This window comes from Odontesthes bonariensis, chromosome 5 (genome assembly GCF_027942865.1).
Source record: "Odontesthes bonariensis isolate fOdoBon6 chromosome 5, fOdoBon6.hap1, whole genome shotgun sequence".
Classification (NCBI taxonomy): Eukaryota; Metazoa; Chordata; class Actinopteri; order Atheriniformes; family Atherinopsidae; genus Odontesthes; species Odontesthes bonariensis.
In genome coordinates, this window is record NC_134510.1 from 7,782,387 (window position 1) to 7,805,689 (window position 23,303).

General features: G+C 40.2%; 1 protein-coding gene across 1 annotated transcript in view; it reads right to left on the reverse strand.

The window, feature by feature from the left end:
- Positions 1 to 765: 765 nt before the first annotated feature.
- Positions 766 to 23,303, reverse strand: part of slc6a20 (solute carrier family 6 member 20) — a 40,489-nt gene continuing 17,951 nt past the window's right edge. The window contains exons 8-11 of the mRNA XM_075464741.1: positions 5,764 to 5,965; positions 4,755 to 4,914; positions 3,645 to 3,810; positions 766 to 2,226 (exon numbers count right to left, since the gene is read on the reverse strand). Coding sequence (XP_075320856.1) covers positions 2,056 to 2,226; positions 3,645 to 3,810; positions 4,755 to 4,914; positions 5,764 to 5,965 — 699 coding nt within the window. The 3' untranslated portion in view covers positions 766 to 2,055. The remainder of the gene's footprint in view (positions 2,227 to 3,644; positions 3,811 to 4,754; positions 4,915 to 5,763; positions 5,966 to 23,303) is intronic.

Sequence of the window (23,303 nt, forward strand, 5' to 3'; positions counted from 1 at the left end):
CATTTGTCAAAATGTTGTTTGTCTGTGAATACTGTCACCAAGGACGTGCTCAACAGGAAGAATGCAGCTTAAAGGGATAGTTCGCCTCTTTTGACATGAAGCTGTATGACATCCCATACTAGCAATGTTATTTATGAACATTTTCTTACCTCCCGCTGCATACTTTGAACCGAGTTCCGGCCTCGTTTTGGCGTTGATGAAGGTAGTCCGGCTAGGTGGCTGGGGTTTAAAAAATAAAGCGTTTTACTTCTCAAAATAATATGCGTTCAAAAGAGTAATACATTTGCATCATACAGCTTCATGTCAAAAGATCCCTTTAAGTCTTCCCTCACAAAATGGGTTTTACAAATGAGTTATGGGGACTTTTTCTTGTCTATTGAGAAAGTCAACGTCTTCCACCATTTTGCAGATGGGGATTACAATGTAGATACAGTCATGATAACAAGCCTCCTATTCAGCACCAAACTACATACACTCAGGGCCATTTTCTCTGTAATGTATCGTATTTTAATGGTGATGAGTTTGTCTGTTCCTGAATGTGAACACAGGTAAATCAGCTCACCAGTGTCTGTATAACCTGAATTTGTCAAGTTAGTTTGATTTATCAGAAATGATGTTCTTTCTCATTATGGGGATCGGACTTTGGTCCCCATAAGGAGTATTAGTCCCAACATGACTAGTGATAATACCAGAAAAGGTCCTTATGAGGCCACAACAACAAGAACACACCCACACAGATACACACAGGACAATTATTAGCATGAACTTCATATTTATTTAATAAAAAAACGCATCCCCATAAAGCTGAAAGACAACAAAGGACTACTCATGAGACATGATGTGTTAATAACAATTCACATCAAACTAATTCCTAATGGCAGTTCATTGTCACTGGTAATCACTGACATCTAGTCAAATATATAAGTTGACGAGTTCTCAGTTGATTAGATAACAAAGATCTACGGTGTATCCAATGCACACGTAAAGGTGTCCAAAGCAAAGGTCTCTGTAGTAAATTCATGTTTGATGCAGCAGATCTACTACAGGTTCAAACTATGTTTTCTGGTTCCCAATGACAGTATCTTAAAAGGCCTTATAAAACAGATATAAAACTAATTATTAAAAAAATACTTATTATGTAGGAAAAGTAAATTTTGTACACCTTCTTACAAAGACCACATATATAAATCTGCTCAAAGCAAACTTTCTTTAGATCAATAGACTATTAATTCAACAACACTTGAATCACAGTTCAACACGTTTTTTTTTAATCAAGCAAGTAAAAATAGAGTGTTGTTGCTAGGCTACAATCCAACTGTGCAATTTGAATTAATTCTAATATTTCTTAATTGATTTAAGCATGATGTGACTCACCCAACCTAAGAAAGAAATGAGTATTTTAAGCTGAATGTGAAGCAGCAGGACTTGTTTACAATCTATAGAATATTAAAAAAGTACTCAAACACTACATTTTATAGCTCATCAAGTAAGCTAAAAACCTACATACATTCATTTCATTAGCCTACTACCATTTAGTGAACTAATGTATTTGTAATACTGTATGTTGTTATACATTTTTTTAAAAAAATGTCTGACAATTAGACACACTACAGTCTATCTACACTAATAACATGACCGATTTCAGGTGCCACAGTTCAGATGTGTATTTTTCTAGTTCTATGTGAAATGCAAATCTCCTTGAATGTACAAGATCTTGATTGAAATCTGGCTCTGAAGCCTTTAATACTGAGTGAACCTTTGATTTACCAGAAAAATAACCCAAAAATAAATGTTGAGTCTTATCTTTAACTCTGGATTTTTCTAGAAACACTGTACTCTTCGAGACATTAAAAAACATGTTCTCTTGCAGTCAGAACACCTCAAAAAGCTTTGGCTGATGTGAAATTCAACAGAAGTGAAAGAGAAATGCAAAGGCAGTACAAATGGCTGATCGTGGGTCACTGTTTCTTCATATGATCAAAGATTCACTGATGCTGTTTAGCTGGTGGCCACCGGCATACCGAGGAGTAGGGGGGCTCTGTCAAAGTCTGGTCACTAAGCAGTGAGTGTGCTCACTGTTTGCTGCTGCCTGTGGTGTTTTCCATGTTTTCTCTTCTGGCAAAAGACATAGAGAGCTGTGAGGGGGATACAGCTCACTGAGGACACCAACAGCAACCCAATGAAGACTTGGCCAAAGATCGGATACTCCATCTGCTCCGTTTTACCCTGAAGATTCAACAGGTACAGTTAGTAGCCGACCTCACTAGTTCATCAATTACACAGGCATTTCAAGAGAGCAAACAACCTTGTGTGTGGCTGACATAGTAGTTTTGAGTGTCATTTAGTAACAAAAGTGTTTGAGTTTTGCAAAGATCATTAATCAGTTTTTTATCAATTCAACTTTTATGGCTTTAATTTTTCAGAGGTTTTTCTTTCAGTTTGTTTTTACATCTTTGAACAACTATGCACTGCTGAAAATGTTTAGTCATCATACAGCACAGACAATGTGTTTCACCAGTGGCTTTGGATATCAGAATCAGAGTTTATTTCGCTAAGATTTTTCACAAGAAAAAACAAGGAATTTGACTCGGTAAAAATGATGGCTTCTCTTGTCTGGGCACATAATCAGTCAATGAATTAGAAAAAAGAGACACTAAAGTAATAATCAATGAAGTAATAATAAATTAAACTATAGATTTGTGCATATACCTTTGGGTTAAAATGGTAAGTAAACAAAGTGCTTATGTGGTGGAGAGAGGGGGGGGGGTCTTGTTGAGGAGGCTGATTGCACAAGGAAAGAAGCTGTTGGTGGTGGTGTTACGGTGCCTGTGGTCCCCTCTTTCCTGTCCTTTCAACCCCCAGCTGATCGAGGCAGATGGCCGCCCTTCATGGTTCTAATGGAGGTTTCTTCCTGTTAAAAGGGACTTTCTTTCTTTCCACAGTCACCTTGTGCACGCTCATGCCGCGGGTTTGAATCAAAGAGAAGTTTTGGTGCAATCTGTTTGTTACTTTTTAGGCTACTTTTTTAAATTGGCTCTGTATGAATTGGACTAATTTGGAATTCAATGAATTGGATTCGACTTGATTATGGTTCTTTTACAATGAATTGGATTCTAATTGGCTTGTATTGGGCTGTCTCTTTGAAGTGACCTGAGATGACATTTGTTGTGATTTGGCGCTATATTAACAAAATTGAATTGAATTATTACTTCCTGCATAGTGGCTGTTTGGGTTCTTCACAGAATTTGTAACTGGAAACCTGATTATCAAGCCAGCATGCTTAAACCAAGCTGGAACTACGAGCTCACGGTCGTACACCTCAACCAACCAGGCAAGTCTGTCCAGACTCATGAAGAAACTCAGTATTCATATTACAATTTGATTTTAGCTGGTGGGTTATGGTGTGTGTATATATATATATATATATATATATATATATATATATATATATATATATATATATATATGATGCGACTGTGAAGAAGATAAAGCTGCATTATTGTGATTTGGACCTCAAGATGCAGAACTTCTCTCTGTCTAGCTTCAACACAATTTGACCTCCGAATGTGTACACATTTGCAGCATCTTGGACAGTGAAAATTAGCATGTGCAATACATGCAGTGAAAAAAAGGCCAAAACTCACCAGATCTCTGTTCCAAGCTTGGTAGGTGGGTGTCCCTCCCTGGATGTAGTTGACAATATAGAATATGAAGAGGCCGATAAGGAGAAGGGGACTTACTCCTCCCCACATAATTTTCCAGTACCAGTTGGGACGATGACCAAGCATGTCTTCTATGTCTTTTTCAAACCTTGAATTCATAAAAAAAATTATTCAAAATTTGAATTATTCAATCAATTTTGTGAGAGCATTTCTGCTAAGGCAGAGGGCTCAGCCTGAGGCAAGCTGAGCTTTCAGTGCTGTTGTTATTGTACACAAAAACAACCGGACTGACATGAACTTTGGTGGAGAGATGGATCATGAGCTAAGAAAAGACCCATTGAGTTTTGGTCCTAATGCAGATCACTTTGCTAAAAATGGTGAGACAGGGTGTTGGCAACGGTTGACAAAGGCACATTTCAAATGCTCTTCCAGTTAGTCAAGCCCTAACCTTCAGACATAGGATACCCAAAATGAATGGCTTTTTTGGCTTGTTAAAGCCATATTACTCAGTTATTCAGACATGTTCCTTACGCTTCATTCAGAAGTCTACAAAAGTTATAAAGAGAACTACAGTTTCCTGAGTGTCAAATATGTTTGTGCTTCTTGTGATACAGAAGTTTGGCAAAGCGTTTCATGGAACACAAATATACAGCCCCTGGTGCAGGGCAAATCATCAGCAATTCTAAAATCTTTTTTCCTTTTTTCAGTTTGGCTATTTCAAACTCTAAATTCCAGTTAAAATGTGTACGGAAATACCTCTTTGACAGAAAGGAGCCAATTACTGGTGTACAGGTGACGGATAGAGCAGGACAGATCATATTAAAGCACTTCATGGGTATTTTAAGCACAGTTTTCCCTTTGCCACATGCTACGGCAAAGTATTGCATCACTACTGAGCGTGCCTGTCAGTTAATGTAACTGAAAGCAGTTAGGACTTATTCTGTGCTGAAATTGATGCATAATTGTCACATTCCACTTAAATCTGTGCCCATTTAAACATGTGTCTGAGAGGGGCTACATTTAGCTGTGGCCAGTTGAGACAAAACAAAGCAGAACTGAGAGCCAATGAAGTTTTAACAATCACACACACACCTTTTAATTCCATAAATGTAGCTGACAGTTATGACCTCAACGAGGACGATGAACAGCAGGGAGAAAGTGGCTCCATAGTCATTGAACATGACAAACCAGTAATTCCCAGATGTGGTGGTGAAGCCCAGGCCAAGCAGCAGACAGAACAAACACACCAAACCTGCAAGAAAATCAACCTCCAGTCACTGACATCAATTATTCAGAATGTTTCAAATATCCACACTCATTCTGATTGGTTATGGAAAAAATTCCAATCTCCCAACCCAACTAATCAAGCATCGGACCCTTTTATTATGGGGCACCATAACCAAAAGTGGGATATCTGAAAATCTACAAATTCTTTCTTCCCTAGAACAGTCTTTCTTGATTTGTGTATTAGAATATAAACAGAGTAGTCTTAGTTTATGCAGGTAGGGTTGTTTTTCTCACCCACGTTTGTCAATTTTTGACCTGACTCATCTGATAGCTGCCATAGTTTCTATCAAGCTAACCTTAACCTTCCCAACCGGCAAATAAAGAGTAACACTGACGAGTTATGGGTCTTTAAATCTGGTGACTGTAAATTTAGTCACTCTGTAAAGTGGTATCAAAAACTCTGATACACTTGTACTGTTAGGAAAAGCTGCAGCAGTCTCCACTCATCCCTCAAATACCAAAGTGATTTACAATTGTAGACTGTTATAATTGTAAGAAGTGGGGGGAATACCTAACCCAGACTGCCTTGTCTACTTTTTATAACACTGATCCTCATATTTGAACAGGTACTGCCTAGGCTCACATGTCATTTTAAGAATATTCTATTCTAAACCAGTGTTTAAGTTTCCCCCCTGTGGATGGACAGATTTGGTGCTGCTTTTTTCACGCATCACTAAGTTGCCAAAAGTGTCCATCTGATTTTCTTAAGTATTCAAACCAGTGTGAATAACACCCATTCTGCAAGATTTTGTAAAGACAATACAGCAAAGACTAATTGTCCACAGGGACAATAAACGTTTAACATCAGCCTTACCGTTAAAAAACTCATCGCTGATGCCGGACAGAAATTTGAAGTCACGTAGAGGCGTGATTATGGCTGTGATGTTGCCGAGCATACTTCCCATTCCCAGCAACAGGAGCATGAAGAAGTACAGCACTGACCACAACTGAGACACTGGCATGTTCGTAATGGCCTCACTGTACACGATGAAAGCCAAACCTGTCCCCTCCACTGCCTGAAAAAGACCAAACAGATATTATGTATGAGGACATGTTACAGACCTATTTTTGGCTTACATTAAAGGCATGAATGTGAGGCATTGAGGTGGTCTTTGTTCTTCAAAGAAGATGTTGTGTTATTAATCTTTTAACCTTTAATAATAAAGTATCATGGAAATCAAAGTTTTCTCTGACGACCCATTTTAACTTTACAACAAAGAGTTCAAGGCAAAGAGATTTATTGTCCTTTTGTTGTGTTAAATATATTTCTTATAAAGAATAACATAGTTTAACTAATTTCACTTGACACTTAATACAGACATTTGTCACATTGGTTAAGCTTATGCAATCAGCAATGAGAGAGACAATCATGTATGTGAACCAGTCTGATTTTAATATTGGAAAGTTTTCATTCATCAGGTTGAATCAATTCCCAACCTGTGTGAGCTACATCCCCACTATAATAAAGGCCACTTGGCTTTGGCCTGACTGAAAAAAAATATAAAACACAAAACAAAACAAAACAAACTTTCTTTGCATCTTTCAGGTCTTTTTGCTTAAACTTACTTTTGGTGCTCAAGATACAGGTATATTTACAAAGTCAGCTCAACAGTCCATCCTTTCACCCCACAGTGCACATAAAGTGTCTGAGCCTTGGCTCCTTGGCAAAGGATTCTCTTCCTACAATGTGAGCTCCCCTAAAAACATTTTGAATTTCTAAAATGATTTTCCCAACCCTGACCCAGCAGAACAGAACCCTCTTTGTCTTTAGAACTTCACCCATTAAGCAAGAATAAGAATAGGCAAAATATGTCTATGCAACACAGACATTCTTGATTAAAAATGGCATAATATTGGGATGTTAGAGTTGTTTAAAAAAGTTTCCATACATATCATCTGAGGAGTTTATATTATATTAAGGGGAGCCTAGCAACACTGAGTGTGTAGCACGCTGTCAGTGTGAAACCGGAATGACTTGTGAGGGTGACACTGATGAACCTTGTGCCTTTTTAAAAACTCCATCCAATATGGACTCTACAGCAACAGAAAACGGACAAGTTGGGATCTGCTTAGTGTTACATCCATAGAAAAATCTATTTGGGGCTGCTAGAGAAGGTTCTAGGTTACGTAGGTGTACAAAAAGCTTAAGAAAAGGTAAAAAGATCAGGCCTTTGACTAAGGAACATTAGGAGAGGTTCAAGGGAGCCAAACTTTAGTCTCCCCAGATTGTCTTGAATGTTTGTGCAACTGTTTTCTCTCTGGTGTAAAACACTTCCAAATGCATGGAACTCTGTGAATTCTGCTGTATTCAAGTGATCTTTTTTATTCAGCCCAGGCTGAAACTGACACCACAGAGACATCCCCTGCAGGTTCTGTAAACAATCTTGAAAGAGTTCTGAGTTATGTCAAGCTGCTGCTTTTTGTTTACTCTGCTCCATCTCATCTTAAACTATCTCAGATGTATAGGAATGCAGAGGTCCTGTCAACTTATTTATCACTCCATTATTCCCTTTTTAAATCAAATGGACGTGCTTTCAGGGTTAAGTGACAACCATTTGGAATTATATTTTGCTGAAAAATGTCGTGGTTTCATACTAAAGTTCATTCATCCATTTTCTATACCTTTTGTACTGAATAAAATAAAACAGCCATCCATCCATTTTCTATACCAGCTTACACCAATTTTGGGTCACGGGGGGCTGGAGCCTATCCGAGCTGTCATTGGGTGAGATGCAGAGTACACCCTGGACCTGGACAGTCCATCACAGGGCCACTCATAGACAAACGAGACACACAACCATGCACTCACACTCACTCCTAGGGACAATTAAGAGTAATCAATCAGCCTAACATGCATGTTTTTGGACGGTAGGAGGAAGCTGGAGTACCACACATACATGGGGAGAACATGCAAACTACCACACCACGTGCAGCCCATAATACAGCCTCAATTCCAAAAAAATTGTGATAATGTAAAATACAAAAAATAAACAATTAAAACAGAATGCGATTATTTGGAAATCTCACAAACCACTATCGTGTTCATAATAGAACATAGAAATATATCAGAAACTGAGAGTGAGACATTACACCTGAATTTAATGCAGCACATGTCTCAAAGAAATGAGGATCAGGTTTAACAAGAAAAGGCTGGAAAAGTAAGCGGTACCACAAAGGAACAACTGGAGGAACAATTGCAACTATTAAAGTTAATTGGCAATAGGTCAGTAATGTGATTGGATTTTAAAAAGAGCACCTTAGAGAGGCAGAGTCTCTCAGCCGTACAGATGGGAAGCAATCAGCATAAAATATGTGTCCAAAAACTGTGGAGCCATTTTGAAAAGAATATCCTCAACGTAAAACTGTAACGATTTTGAACATTCCATCATCTACAGTAGCCTGGGCGAAAGCCGACTGTTGACTCTGTCAAACAGTCTGGGAAAACCCAAGAGGAATCCGTTTCCATGGAGGGCGGGACCTTACCCAGCAACTTAAATTCATTGGAGTAACGGAGTTCCCTTAACCAATCATAATGTTTAGAAATGACGTTGGTTATGCGCCGAGGTTCATGCTTACTCTCGCGAGGCTCTAGCTCGCGAATCACGCTTCCCACATCCGCTTTCATTATACCGGTACCATTTGATAAATCAAACTTTTCCCAAAGCCAGTTGGAAGGAGAGCTTCGACATCCTTGCCACTAACAATATTGAAGAGGCATTCCTCTTGCTCTCGTTTTAATTGTGTAATGCTCTCCAGAGTTGAGACAACTTCATGGATAGCTTCTAGCGTTCTTCCGTCGCCATGTTTATTTCCGCTGCGGTTGAACTACAATCATATGGACTACAATGGACTCCGCGCGTGAGTTCTGCGTCACCACTCGCAACTGTTTGCTGATTGGCAAAACACTGAGCGAACCGAGGTAGGGGGATTTGGCCAGACTATGTGCGGAGCCAAAATCTTTGGGCGGAAGTACGTAGGATGGCGTCGCCAGGCTACATCTACAGTGCATGATACCATCATAAGATTCAGAGAATCTGGGGACATCTCTGTGTACAAGGGACACAGTTGATATTCTTCTGCACTCTTTCTTTTTGATAATCAGGGACACTGTTTTCTCCAGACTAAAGAGGAAAGGGACCATCTAGCTTGTTATCAGCTCTCAGTTCAAAGCCAGAATCTGATGGTATGGAGGTGCATTAGTGCCTATGGAACTGGAAACCTGAACATCTGGAAAGGCTCCATCAATGCTGAAAGTATACAGGCTTTAGAGCAACATATGCTCCCATCCAGATAGCAGCGATCTGAACACAATTAATTCGAGATAGGATTTTTTTACACCCACAATGGCTGACGGAGGAGGAGAAATTGATTTGGTCTTGGAAATACTTAAAAATCCATTTTCAACCCGAACTTTCCAGCAAAGCTAAAGATCGTGAGGAGAAGTTTGTTCGCCACTTACAGACCAATGCCTACAAGCGGTACCACTGGTTTACAGCCTCTGAGGAGGATTGTAAATTATATTGTAGGGAATGCCTGTATTTGCAAGTGATCGACTTGGTGTTTGGAGACACAGAGGGTTTCCAAACTTGAGTTCTCTAACCAAGGCAGCGGGGCGACACCAGCAGATACAGATACATTAAAACAGTAGAAATAAAAAGCATGATTTAAATTTTAAACAAAAAAGAAAGAAAGAAGAACAATAGATAAAATCAGATAAAATCAGTAGTTAAAATGTGATGAAGTTTTGAAACTCAAGCTTCAGATTTGGAGCTTTATTCAAATGCAGCTGAAAATAGGTGTGTCTTCAACCTGGACTTAAATACATTGAGTGTTTCAGCTGATCTGAGGCTTTCTGGGAGTTTGTTCCAGACATGTGGAGGATAGAAGCTGAATGCAGCTTCTCCATGTCTGGTTCTGATTCTGGGAAAGAAAGGATCCAGATGACCTGAGGGGTCTGGAAGGTTCATACTGGGTCAGGAGGTCACTGATGTGTTTTGGTCCTAGACCATTCAGAGCTTTATAGACCAGCATCAGAACTTTAAAGTCTATCCTCTGATGGACAGTCAGCCGGTGTAAAGACCTCAGAGCTGGACTGATGTGGTCCACTTTTTTGGTCTTAGTGAGGACTCGAGCAGCAGAGTTCTGAATAAGCTGCAGTTGTTTAACTGACTTTTTAGGTAGACCTGTAAAGATGCTATTACAGTAATCAAGCCTACTAAAGATGAATGCATGGACTAGTTTTTCCAGGTCCTGCTGACACAGGTTAAAGGATCTGATCCTTTAACCTTGATATATTCTTAAGGTGATAGTAGGCTGACTTTGTTATTGCCTTGATGTGTTTTTCCAAATTTAGGTCTGAGTCCATCACTACACCCAGATTTCTGGCCTGGTTGGTAGTTCCTAGGTGTATAGATTGAAGTTCTGTGAAGACCTGTAATCGTTTCTCTTTGGCTCCAAAGACAATTACCTCAGTTTTGTTTTTGTTTAGCTGGAGAAAGTTGTGGCACATCCAGTCATTAATCTCCTCGATGCATTTACCAAGAGCCTGTACAGGGCCTCGGTCTCCTGGTGACATTGTAATGTATATCTGCATGTCATCTGCATATCTATGGTAGTTTATTTTGTTGTTTTTTATAATCTATGCCTGTGGGAGCATGTACATGTTAAACATAAGAGGTCCCAGGATGGAACCTTGGAGAACTCCACATGTGATTGTTGTCTGCTCAGATGTAAAGTTACCTATTGACACAAAGTACTTCCTGTTCTCTAAGTATGTTTTGAACCAGTTTAGTACAGTTCCGGAAAGACCCGCCCAGTTCTCCAGTCGTTCGAGTAATATATTGTGGTCAACTGTATCAAATGCAGCACTGAGATCTAGTGAAACTAAGACTGACATTATTCCACCATCTGTATTCAGACATATGTCATTAAACACTTGGGTCAGAGCAGTCTAAGTGCTGTGGTGCTGTCTAAAACCTGACCGGAAGGTGTCATATCAGTTATTTTGTTTTAAAAAGTAATTAAGCTGTTGAAAAATCGCTTTTTCAATGATCTCACTTAAAAATGGGAGATTTGAGATGGGCCTGTAGTTGTTCATTTGTGTCTTGTCAAGATTGTCTTTTTTCAGCAGAGGCTTGATTACAGCTGTTTTTAGTGGCTGTGGAAACACACCCGATATTAAAGACAAGTTCACGATCCGTAACAGGTCTGACTCCAAAATCTTTGAGACCCTTTAAAAAAAGCTGTTGGCAGGATGTCTAAACAGCGAGAGGAGGAGTTCAGCTGACGTACGATGTCCTCCAGAGGTCCGTTTCACGAAGCAGGTTTAGTGAAAACTCTGAGTAGGTTAACCCTGAAATGAGGGAAAACCTGAGTTTTCCGTTTCACAAAGGGAGGTAACTCAACCCCGAGAAAGAGGGGTAACTCTAGCCTGTTTCACAAAGAAAGGTAACTTAACCTCTCGGTCAGTTACCGGAGTAACAGACTCTCTGAACCTAACCTAGTCGGGACCAGGTTTTATTCAAGAAACCTTGAGTTTCTTTCTGTCTCCGCCCTCTTTCAGCCACACACGCCATTTGATTTCCTCATTCATTCATTCAGCAGAGCGAGTTCTTCTACTTCTAGAAGTCCATTAGGCACAGTAGGAGGCAACTTTTTTCACAAACATGTCCTTTTGACAATGATCCCGTGGATGAAGGTGCAGCATTATTGCGCAGAGAAATAAATATTCGTCGGAGATGGTTATCAGACCGCGCATAGATTTTTGCATTGACAGACAATTATCTTTTTGAGCGGCACCATCACAATGTGTTGGGACAAAAGAAAAAAAGACATAAAAGACAAATAAATATTTGTATGAATAGGCTTAAAAAAGACATATATAGGCCTATTATATTTTATAAAGGCACTCGTATCTTGGGGGTGGATTCCCTCCGGGGATTCCCTCAGCCACTGCCCTCCCGTTAGAGGTGGTGGTGCTGGGCAGCACCGGTTTTATGGGCATCTGCCTTCTTTCTGTTGGCTCAGTAGAAATCTGTGTTAGTTTAAACAGGCTTAATTATTTAAACAGAACATGATATAGATGACTCTAAATTGTCCTTCGGAGTGAGTGTGAGTGTGCATGGTTGTTTGTCTCGTTTGTCTCTATGTGGCCCTGTGATGGACTGGCGGCCTGTCCAGGGTGTACCCCGCCTCTTCCCCATTGACCGCTGGGATAGGCTCCAGCCCCCCCGCGACCCGACTGACGGATTCAGCGGTAGGCTATAGATAATGGATGGATGGATGATATAGATGAGAGGACATAGTTTATGTGTGTGAAAACAGCATTATGTTGGGAATAAAATAACTGCACAGTCAAATAGCCACTTAATATTTATTTTACAGTGTAAAACATGATCAAATTGAGGTACCTCCATGCCGAGTTCTCACCTGTTTGAACAATGTTTTTATATTTCATCTTAAACTGCTGCCAAGAGCGCTTCTCCTCTGCGGGATTGCACCTAAATGAAATAAATGAATGGGCTACCATTCAAGCAGTTTCCCTGTAATATTATTGTGATTGCAAAGGACTACATTTAAACTTAAACTTTTGCTGCTGCAACGGTGTTGCACTTATTTCTAAAAACGTATTGAAACTCGCCGTATGAGCGCATTAAGATTTCCAATTCGAGGTTGGTGAAAAACGTAGCCCCTCCTCTTCCCCGTTGCCAAGGTGACTCGTCGAATCGGGGCTCCATTGATGCTGGCTTTTTAAAGTTGTGGTGCACGCGCTAAACTCAAGGTGAACTTACTCAGAGTTGATTAACCTCACTCAAATCAGCATTTGTGGAACCGAAAACTCAGAGTTTTCTATCTCAGAGTAGATCAACTCAGAGATCAGGAATAGACTCAGAGTTGGTTGAACCTGCTACGTGAAACGGACCCCAGGTCTTTGCTGTTAATGGGTTGGAACTGTGTCATGGTGTTTAAACGAGTTTTTGGTGGAGACGGTACATATGCTGAACCTGCTGCTGATGTACCAACTGCTTGTCTAATATTTTGGATTTTGTCTGTGAAGAATTTGGCAAAGTCATTGGCGGCCATGGTGGAATGAAGTTCAGTTGCCTGTCAACTGTAGCAAATAAGGCCCGAGCAATATGACTGTTTTTGGTAATGATGTCAGAGAAGTAGGACTTTCTTGCATTCCTCAGTTGTAAATTACAAGACTGAAGTTTCTCTTTATAGATGTTATAATGAACCTGGAGATTTGTTTTTCTCCATCTGCGCTCAGCTTTCCGACACTCTCTTTTCCCATTTTTCACCAGTATGGAATTTCGCCATGGAGACTTCTTCCTTCCAGAGATAACCTTCACCTTAATGGGAGCAATAGCATCCATAACATTTAACATTTTAGCATCGAAGCTACTGACGAGCTCATTGACTGAACCCCCGCAAGGCCTTGGTACCAAATGCACGGCCTGCCACTGACTCCCAGGTGTCTGTAGGCCTCCACCATCTCCACCACTTCTCCTAGGATGGAGACAGTGTTTGCTATCTCCTGGTCCTCCTGAAATCCACAATCATCACTTTATTTATTCTTTATTTCAGATGGAATGTGAGAGTGATTGTTTTCACACCATAACACAAAGTGGTCCACCAGTTCCTGGTACTTAGCATCTTGTCCATCACTGATACAGCCAACAACTGCAGTCATCAGAATATTTCTGGAGATGACAAGACTCTGAGTTGTATTGGAAGTCTAAGGTGTACAAATTGAAGAGAAACGGTGAGAGTGCAGTAGTGCTCCTGTGCTGTTGACCACCCTTTCACACACAACCCTTCAATCTCACAAATTGTGGTCTTTTTGTCAGGTAGTCAATAATCCAGGTGGTTGTTGGGGCATCCATCTGTATTTTCTGCAGCTTCTTAAATAATAGTGTGGGCTGACTGGTATCTAAGGATACATCCAATATGGTACCACGGATGACTTCCTCGGTACTTCGCTCTCTTGTACTTTGCATGTTTCTGTATGTTTACTCTGTTTTTCGCAGCTATCCTCTCGTCACTTTCACTAGAGTGGAACTCTTAAACATTGGACAGTCCTCTCTAGATTCTTTTCCTTGGTTTTCATCGACCCTGACAACCTAACCGAGATTCAGGTTGGATGAGCAGCAGCTGTCTTTGGGATGTGGCTGAGATGCAGACATGCGCGCTAGTGCGCTCATAAAAGTGAGTCAGCGGGGACTGCGCGCCCCACTCCCATCTACAGACCTGGCGAACGTCCAATCCCTTGCAAACAAAATGGATGAACTGGTGCTCCTGAACTCCAAAATCTAGGACTTTTGCGAATCCGCCGCCCTCTGCTTCACTGAAACCTGGCTGAGTGAACGCATCCCAGAATGCGCACTTCGGATACCGGGCTTCACTGTTTTGTCGAGCAGACCGCAAAGCGGAACGCTCGGGGAAAACAAGATGAGGTGTAATCTGTTTCTTGTGGAGAGTTTAATATTATCTTTTATTGTATATTTATTCATTGTGTTTATACAGAATTGACACACTCCGCTTTGAAGGGAACTGTCACGTTTTACAGTTCTGGTCATGTTTTATGTTTCTGTCATGTCTTAGTTTGGTTAAGTTTCAAGTTCCTGTTTAGTATTTAGTTTTTGCCATGTTTTCGTTAGTTTATCTCGCCCTGCCATCAGCTTAATTTGCGTCACCTGTTTTTCTCCACTCTACTACATGGGAAACTCCACAGGTTTCCCATGCATCATTGCCAGATCCTCACTCTCATTGATTCCATGTCACAGCTACCCATGCCAATGTCAGGTTTCTTGTATTTTTCAAAGTCCTAGTCAGGTTTTGTTTTATTCAAGTTTTTTCATAGTTTTTTTTTTTGTATACTGGCTCAGCTGCACGTTTTTTTGATTATTCAGATAAATCAAGATTACTTTGGAATATCTGCATTCGGGTCCTACCTTCTCCACGCCACACACGACACCACCAAACGTGACAGGAACAAGTATAACCACATGGTGTGAAGGGTTAAAACTGGAAAAGTACTGAGTTGAGTGTTGAGAGGAACTGCTACATGCTTACGCAACAGAGTCAAAACAGTTGGGAATTTTCCTACATTGGAAAATTACCAGACACAGGGAGATAGGGAGGAGATTTCCCACATAGGGAGAAGACATCTGACTGGAGCAGAGATGGGGTACAAGGCTGGTACCGGACCAAGGACCAATCAGGGAAAGCCAAGTCTAAATCACAGCTTTTCCTCAACTTTTGGACCAATAATACAGTGTTTAAATCATGTTTGTATGGCAATATAAAAGTTTTTTTAGCAAAAGAGTGGTACTCTTGTTCAGAGCAGACCACCTGGTAGAAAGAGGTCCACAGTGCTGTGCAACTTGAACCTTCAATCAATTAATAAATTCTGAACTACACTTAGAGTTTGTATATCTTCTCTCAGACAAACAAACACGACATTCTACAACAATTAGGGTTGTCAGAGTGTTAGGAAAGTGATGTAGCCCTCATCTGGGGTCTTTTCTCATAAACTGCAAACCTGCTTTATTCACCAAAGGTATTCTCTTTGTTCATTCTCGTCTGTGTTTACATTCCACCACAAGCCTATGTATCAGAGGCTTAAAAACAGCTCGCTGACCAGACAACAGAGATTTAGGGAAAACACCCAAATTCCCTCATCATTATTCTTTGGGATTTTAACAGTGCAAACCTCACCCACGAACTCCCAAAATACAGACAGCACATCAAGTGTCGCACCAGGGATGCTAACACACTGGACCATTGTTACACTGCTCTAAAAGATGACACAAACTGCCCCTCGTGCAGCGATTGGACTCTCTAATCACTGTCTGCTTCCCCTCATACCTACCTACAGACAGAAATTTAAAAACTTCTAAGCCTGTAGTAAAGTCTGTGTAGACGTGGAATCGAAGGAGGAGTTATAGGCCTGCTTTGACTGCACAGACTGGAGTGTTTTTGAAGCTGCAACCACGACCTAAATTAACTCACTGACACTGTGACATCATACATAGGTTACTGTGAGGCCATGAGTGTGCAGACCAAGACATTTTGCAAATACAATAACAACAAACCATGGTTCCCTCCAAATCTGAGGAAACTGTGCCAGACCAAGGAGGAGGCCTACAGGAGAGGGGACTGGACCCTGTACAAGCAGGCCAGAAACAAGCTGACCAACGAGATCAGGGTAGTTAAAAGGAGCTACAGAGAAGTTAAAAGAAAAAAGCTTCACAGCCAATGAGGCCTGCAACCATTCACACCTCCCATCTGCTCACCTTATACCTTTTTGTCCCCCTCCTGCCTGAAAGTCTGTGCTGACCAACTGGCCCCCATCTTTACCCAGATCTTCAACAGATTTCTGGAGCTGTGTGAAGTGCCCTCCTGTTTCAAACACTCAACCATCATCCCGGTCCCAAAGTCCACCATCACAAGATTAAATGACTCCAGGCCTGTCGCCCTGACGTTTGTGGTCATGAAGTCCTTCGAGAGACTGTTGTTGAACCATATTAAGGACATCACCCCTGCTGGATCCCCTGACCGCTGAAGACACATAGTCTGTGCTTGGACAAATTCTTTTCACTTTGTATATGCTTCCATTTGGTAATATTACTAGAGAGCATAGCAGAAATTCCCATTGCTACCAAGGTGGTCCTGAGCTTTTCTTATTCAAGAAGCCTGATGAAACCAATCAGTTGACTACACTACAAGCATGTCTCAAAGACATGGATGACTCTGCTTCTAAATTCAGACAAAACTGAAGTTGTTGTCTTTGGACCTGAGCGCGTCAGGGAGAAACTATCTAGCTATACAGTTACTCTAGATGGTATTTCTTTGGCTTCTCGTACTACAGTGAGGAACTTTGGAGTTATTTTTGATCAGGATCTGTCTTTTAACTCACATATAAAACATTTTTCTAGGACTGCCTTCTTTCACCTTCGTAATATTGCCAATGAAAGGAACATCCTGTCTCAGAGTGATGCAGAAATACTGCTCTATGCATTTGTTACTTACTGGACGGAAATTCTTCATGGTTAATTTGATGACTATGTTTTAAAAAGAGCGTATATACTTTTCAACTCCAGTTTGTAGCTTGTTTTCTTTCAAATAAAATAACAATATGGTATTCTGTAATTGATCTATTAATTCCCTAAAATATATTTTTTTCAATCCCGAATAAAGTAATAATGGAAAAAAAAGTTTGCATGTGAGGTGTTGAATGTCAGTGTCTCTTTAGTTAGGAGTACCAGTGCTACTAGTGGGAAAAGTTTGTCCTGAGAAGCCCTGAGTTATGACTGAACTAAAGGTTGATTAAACAAAAGGTGAACATAATATACTAATTGTGTTACTGATAAAATGGGTATTGGTGATTGTGTTTACTTGAATGTTTATAGAAAAGACATAATGATATTTGTGACTTGTTTTTATAGAAAAATAAAATTCTAAGCAGAAGCAGCAATAAAACCTCATTCAAAGACCTTCTCCAACACTTCATAGGGCAGGAAAAAGAAGCTTCTGCATTGTTTGGTACATTTCTTGGCAATGGCTTGAGTTTTCCCAGTGACCGTCTGAGGTGTATAGCTGTTCTCTGTATTCAGAGTACTAATACAGTTGCAGCTTAACAACCATTGCTTTAAATGTCCCATATCATGCTCCTTTTCAGTACATTGGTCTCAGATCAACATCAAAAAAAGTTTTTTTCCAGTGACAGTTCAGGCTGTCCTCTCAGTGTAGCCCAGTTTTTCAGTCCTATCCCTACAGAGCGTTTCAGTGTGTGAAGGTCTAAATGTTCGTCTGCTGACCGCGACTCTTTCAGGAGGAAGTCAGTGACTGAAAAGAGCAGCCAACACAGATGGTCAGAACACTGTCAGACACTTCCAACTTCCTCTGGTGACCATTTTACATGTAAACATAGCAGAATGTAAGGATGTTTTTGGGATTTTTTCTGACAGTTGTGAAATCCGCATTTTATCAGCTGCAGCCTGGATAATGACCTGCTTTTAGGTTTGCATGTTAACGTGGCTGCATCTATGTCAGACTCGCTCTGTCAGGTAAGTGAGAAGGGATTCACTGATCATTTGGCTGCATCAGTACAGCGCAGCTAAGTGAGCCCAGAGGGAGGAGAGGCACAAACAGATGTAAAGTCTGACAAAAGGCCAGCTGAGTTGGTGTTTCACAGATGAACAGAAAGAGACGTAGACTCTCACCAACTACATAAAAGTGTTGCTTTGGATCGTTTTAACGCCACATTTACAATATGTTCATTGCTTTACTTATCTTCAGACAAATGTTATGCTGTTTTGCCACAGCAAAATAAAAAAATTCCATTGTATAAAAGTAAATCTTTCTTGCCAAATACCACACTGTTGGTATACTGCAAACTCCATCGGTTAATTTGTGTGCTACCATTAACCAAACTAACAAGTGGAGGCAGCAAGGGAGCAGCAACTCCGGTGTTAGTTGCTGCTTGACAGTAAGTATAGCAGTACAAATATTCTAAAATATTTTAACTTAATCTTAAGGCTTTAAAGTTTTTTTTGGTAGTTCAGTGACAGTGCATAAGTAAGACACAGTCCCATTCTGAAAAAACATCTTTGAAGCCTTGTATTTGCCCTAGAAGCCAACAACAGGACTTTTGCTCTGTACTTCACTTGTATTTGAGACAGAGTTAGCAGTGCCAACATAGCTACACTTTCCTTTTTATTTAATTCAGTGACTCACGCAGCATAAGCAACCAAAGGGGTTTTGTAATTTTTAGGCTTGTAGCCAACCAGCAACCACATTCTTTTTCGGTGTTATGACAAGTTACGCTTTGCGGTAAGACGTGTTGCATCACTTCCTGTTACCTTGCTTGTGCACTGTGAAATTTCTTGCTCCGCTTGGAGTACTGATAATCACTTTATTTCGATCTATAACTTACACAATTTTGCATAGTTAAACTCTATAGCTTACCGTTCTGTTCTAACACACTCCTACAGATCTTTATTCTCACTTTTTAACGGTGTGTCTGGTTCTCTAGCGTAGCATGGCTACCGGTTCTCTTCCTCCTTCTCCTGCTTTCACCTGCTCCGTGTGTCAGATGTTTAGTTACTCCTCTGCCTCCTTTAGCGATAATGGTACATGTAACAAATGTAGTCTTTTTGTAGTTTTGGAGGCAAGGTTATCTGAATTGGAAGCTCGGCTCTGCACTGTTGAAAATCAACCGATAGCGAGCCAGGTCCCTTTTGCCAGTGTGGAGCCACCTAGCGTAGCTAGCTCAATTAGCCTCCCCCTAGCAGAACCTGAGCAGCCAGGATTACAACGTGGCTGGGTGACTGTCAGGAAGAGGCATAGCTCTAAAGTCAAGCCCGTTGTTCACCATCCACGCTTCAAACAGATTTTCCCCACTCAGCGACACACCCGCTGAGGACAAAACGGACAACTTGTGTTTTAGACCCAATCCCAACCAGATTGTTCAAGGAGGTTTTCCCATTAATTGACACTTCCATATTGGATTTGATCAATCTGTCTTTGTTGACAGGATATGTACCTCAGACTTTTAAGGTTGCTGTAATTAAACCTTTACTTAAAAAACCTACTCTTGATTCAGAAGTGTTGGCTCATTATAGACCTATATCCAATCTCCCTTTTATGTCTAAAGTTCTTGAAAAAATAGTTGCAGCTCAGCTTTGTGATCACTTACACAGAAATAATCTGTTTGAAGAGTTTCAGTCAGGATTCAGAGTGCATCATAGCACAGAAACTGCACTGCTGAAAGTTACCAATGATCTCCTCTTAGCCTCTGATAGCGGACTTGTGTCTGTGCTTGTCCTGTTGGATCTCAGTGCTGCATTTGATACGGTCGATCACAGTATCTTATTACAGAGACTTGAACATGTTATTGGGATTAAAGGAACTGCATAAGGCTGGTTTAAGTCATATTTATCTGATAGATTTCAGTTTGTTCTTGTAAATGAAGAATCTTCCTCACACACCAGAGTAAGTCATGGAGTTCCCCAGGGTTCTGTGCTTGGACCGATTCTTTTCACTTTATACATGCTTCCATTAGGTAACATTATTAGACAGCATGGCATAAATTTCCATTGCTATGCTGATGATACTCAGCTGTACTTATCTATAAAACCAGATGAACCCAATAGGTTGGTCAGACTACATGCATGTCTTAAAGACATAAAGACCTGGATGACTCAGAACTGTCTGCTTCTAAATTCAGACAAAACTGAAGTCGTTATCTTTGGACCTGAGCGTTTCAGGGAGAAATTGTCTAGCTATATAGTTACTCTAGATGGTATTTCCTTGGCTTTATAGTTCTACAGTGAGGAACCTTGGAGTTATTTTTGACCAGAACTTATCATTTGACTCGCAAATAAAACAGGTTTCTAGGACCTTCTTTCATCTTCGTAATATTGTTAAAATCAGGAACATCTTGTCTCAGAGTGATGCAGAAAAACTAATTCATGAATTTGTTACTTCAAGATTAGACTACAGTAATTCTTTATTATTGGGCTGTCCCACATATTCTCTGAAAAGCCTTCAGTTGATCCAAAATGCTGCAGCCAGAGTTTTGATGAGAACTAACAGGAGAGATCATATTTCTCCAGTTTTAGCTTCTCTTCATTGGCTCCCTGTTAAATTCAGAATAGAATTTAAGATTCTTCTCCTTACATATAAAGCTCTTAATGACCGAGCTCCATCATATCTTAAAGATCTCATTGTAAGATATTTTCCTAACAGAGCACTTCGTTCCGAAACTGCAGGTTTACTTGAGGTTCCCAGAGTTTCTAAAAGTAGAATGGGAGGCAGAGCCTTCAGTTATCAGGCCCCTCTCTTCTGGAATAAGCTGCCAGTAAATGTCTGGGAAGCAGACACCCTTTCCACTTTTAAGACCAGGCTTAAAACTTTCCTTTTTTATAAAGCTTATAGTTAGGTCTGTTGAATCTGATAGTGTATCTGCTAGTGTGTCTTGTTCTGCCTCCACCTCTGGCACCCTCTATACTTTCATTACCCCCTACCCGAACCAGGGTTTGAATCCCATTCCCGCTTATCTTACCTCTTTTATTTCTCCCCCTACCCGAACCAGGGTTTGCATCCCCACCCCGCTGTGACTGGTGTGCAGTTGGTGAGAGGCTGAGGTAGCTTGTGGCTGTAAAAAGATGGTTGTTGCGGTGTGAGGAGCAGATCTATATAGGGAGTATAGGGAATTACTCACTGAGTCTGGTCCTTTATTTTATTATTTATTTATTTATTTATTTTTTCGTTAGCACAAGTTTCTTGTGTTTACCTTGAATAGGGATGCGCCCCCCCCCCCCCCCCCCCCCCCCCCCTTTCTGTCTTCTGAAACCCCAGCTGGTCGAGGCGGATGGCCACCCTTCCTGAGTCTGGTTCTGCCAGAGGTTTCTTCCTGTTAAAAGGGAGTCGTTTCTCTCCACAGTCGCCTCAAGCACGCTCAGGACGGGAGATTGGACCGAAAAACAAAAAGTTTTCAGTACAATCTGTTGGTTTTCTTAGCTAGGAAATTGTTTTTGAATTGGCTCTATATGAACGGATTGGATTATTTTATGAATTATGATTATTATTAATTAATTGAATTCCAATTGGCTTGAATTGGACTTACTATCTAAGTGCCTTGAGATGACATTTGTTGTATTTGGCGCTATATAAATAAAAATGAATTGAATTGAATTGTGACCAAAAAATATACGAAATTCCTATTGGCTACAGCCTTAATTGACTAGGGACTCCAGCTATGACAGTAGCAAGACAGCTTATGTTTTATACATCAGAGTTTAGAAATGATGCAAAACACTATGAAAATGCATTTTCACCACTGTTGTGGCCTTTAAAAATGGGATACTTTTCATGTCCATTCAATTAAAAAAATAAAAAATCTTAAAACAGTCAGTAATACCATTAATGGATGATTTATGATGAATAACGGTATTCTTTCAGAGTTCTACTTTGCCACCTTTCATAGTTTCTATTCTTTCGAGATTAATTAAATCTATTTGTCACGAATAGTGTCTCTCCAAGAACAAAAACATATATAGGCATTATTGATGGCCATCTTAACGTGCCTCATGGGCCTGTTTTTTGGGGGGTATCTAACGATAGAGGGAGGGGAAGAAAAAGGTGGGTTGGGGTTTATATTTTATGTTACCTGTTTTGAGGGTTTTTTGAAGAATGTTTGTTTTATTTGTTTGGATTGACAGCTGGGCAGCACTTCCCCCTTTTTTGCTATGTTTGTGTTTGTATTAGGTTACTTATTATGGCATATGCAGCTTACATACACCTCAACAAATTCTATCGTAGCGAGTTTATTTGTTAAATGAGAACACTAATGAATAACTGTTTTAGGATAGTATCTTGGAATGTGAATGGATTACATAACCCCATAAAAAGAAAGAAATGTTTATCGTATCTGAAGTCACAGCAAGCTCAAATAGCCTTTATTCAGGAGACGCATATGATTGAGTCAGAGGCGCTCAAATTGAAGATAGATTGGGTGGGCCAAATATTCCATAGCTCATATAGTAGTAAAAAACATGGAGTTGCAATTTTAATACACAAAAATTTAAATTTTATTGTAATAAAGCAGCAAAAGGATGATGAGGGGAGGATTATATACTTACAAGCTAAAATCAATGGGGTACAAGTTACTTTATGCAATATATATGCCCCAAATGAAGAAAATCCAGGTTTCTTTCATAAAATTAATGACTTAGTGGATAATGATGGTGGGTGCCCTATGATAATAGGTGGGGATTTCAACCAGGTTTTGGATGGGGCTTTGGACAAAACTACCTTCTCTAATGTTGTTCCAAAAGACAGAATGGCTATTGGTCTCCTGATGGAGGATATGGGTCTGATAGATATATGGAGACTTGTTAACCCCAGGGATAAAGAATATACATTTTACTCCCATAAACATAAATCACAATCCAGGATAGATTATTTCTTAATTAGCAAAGAACTTGCTAATAACGTCACAGATTGCTCAATAGGACCGATAGCGTTGACTGACCATGCAGCAGTGCATTTAGGAGTACTGATTGGATTAGAGGGTTACAGAGGAGGCAGGTGGAGAATGAATGTTTCTATGTTACAGGATCCAGTTTTCTGTAGCCAACTTGAAAATGATATCAGTACTTTTTTCAAGGAAAATATAGGTTCGACAGATAAAATAGGTACATTGTGGGAAGCTTCTAAAGCTTTTATCCGGGGTAGGCTTATAGCTCAGTGTAGTGCAAAGAAAAGAGAGCAAGTAAGAAAACTTAAGGAATTAGAAACTCAACTTAAAGATTTAGAGAAGAAACTGGCTGAGAAATCTACTGATGT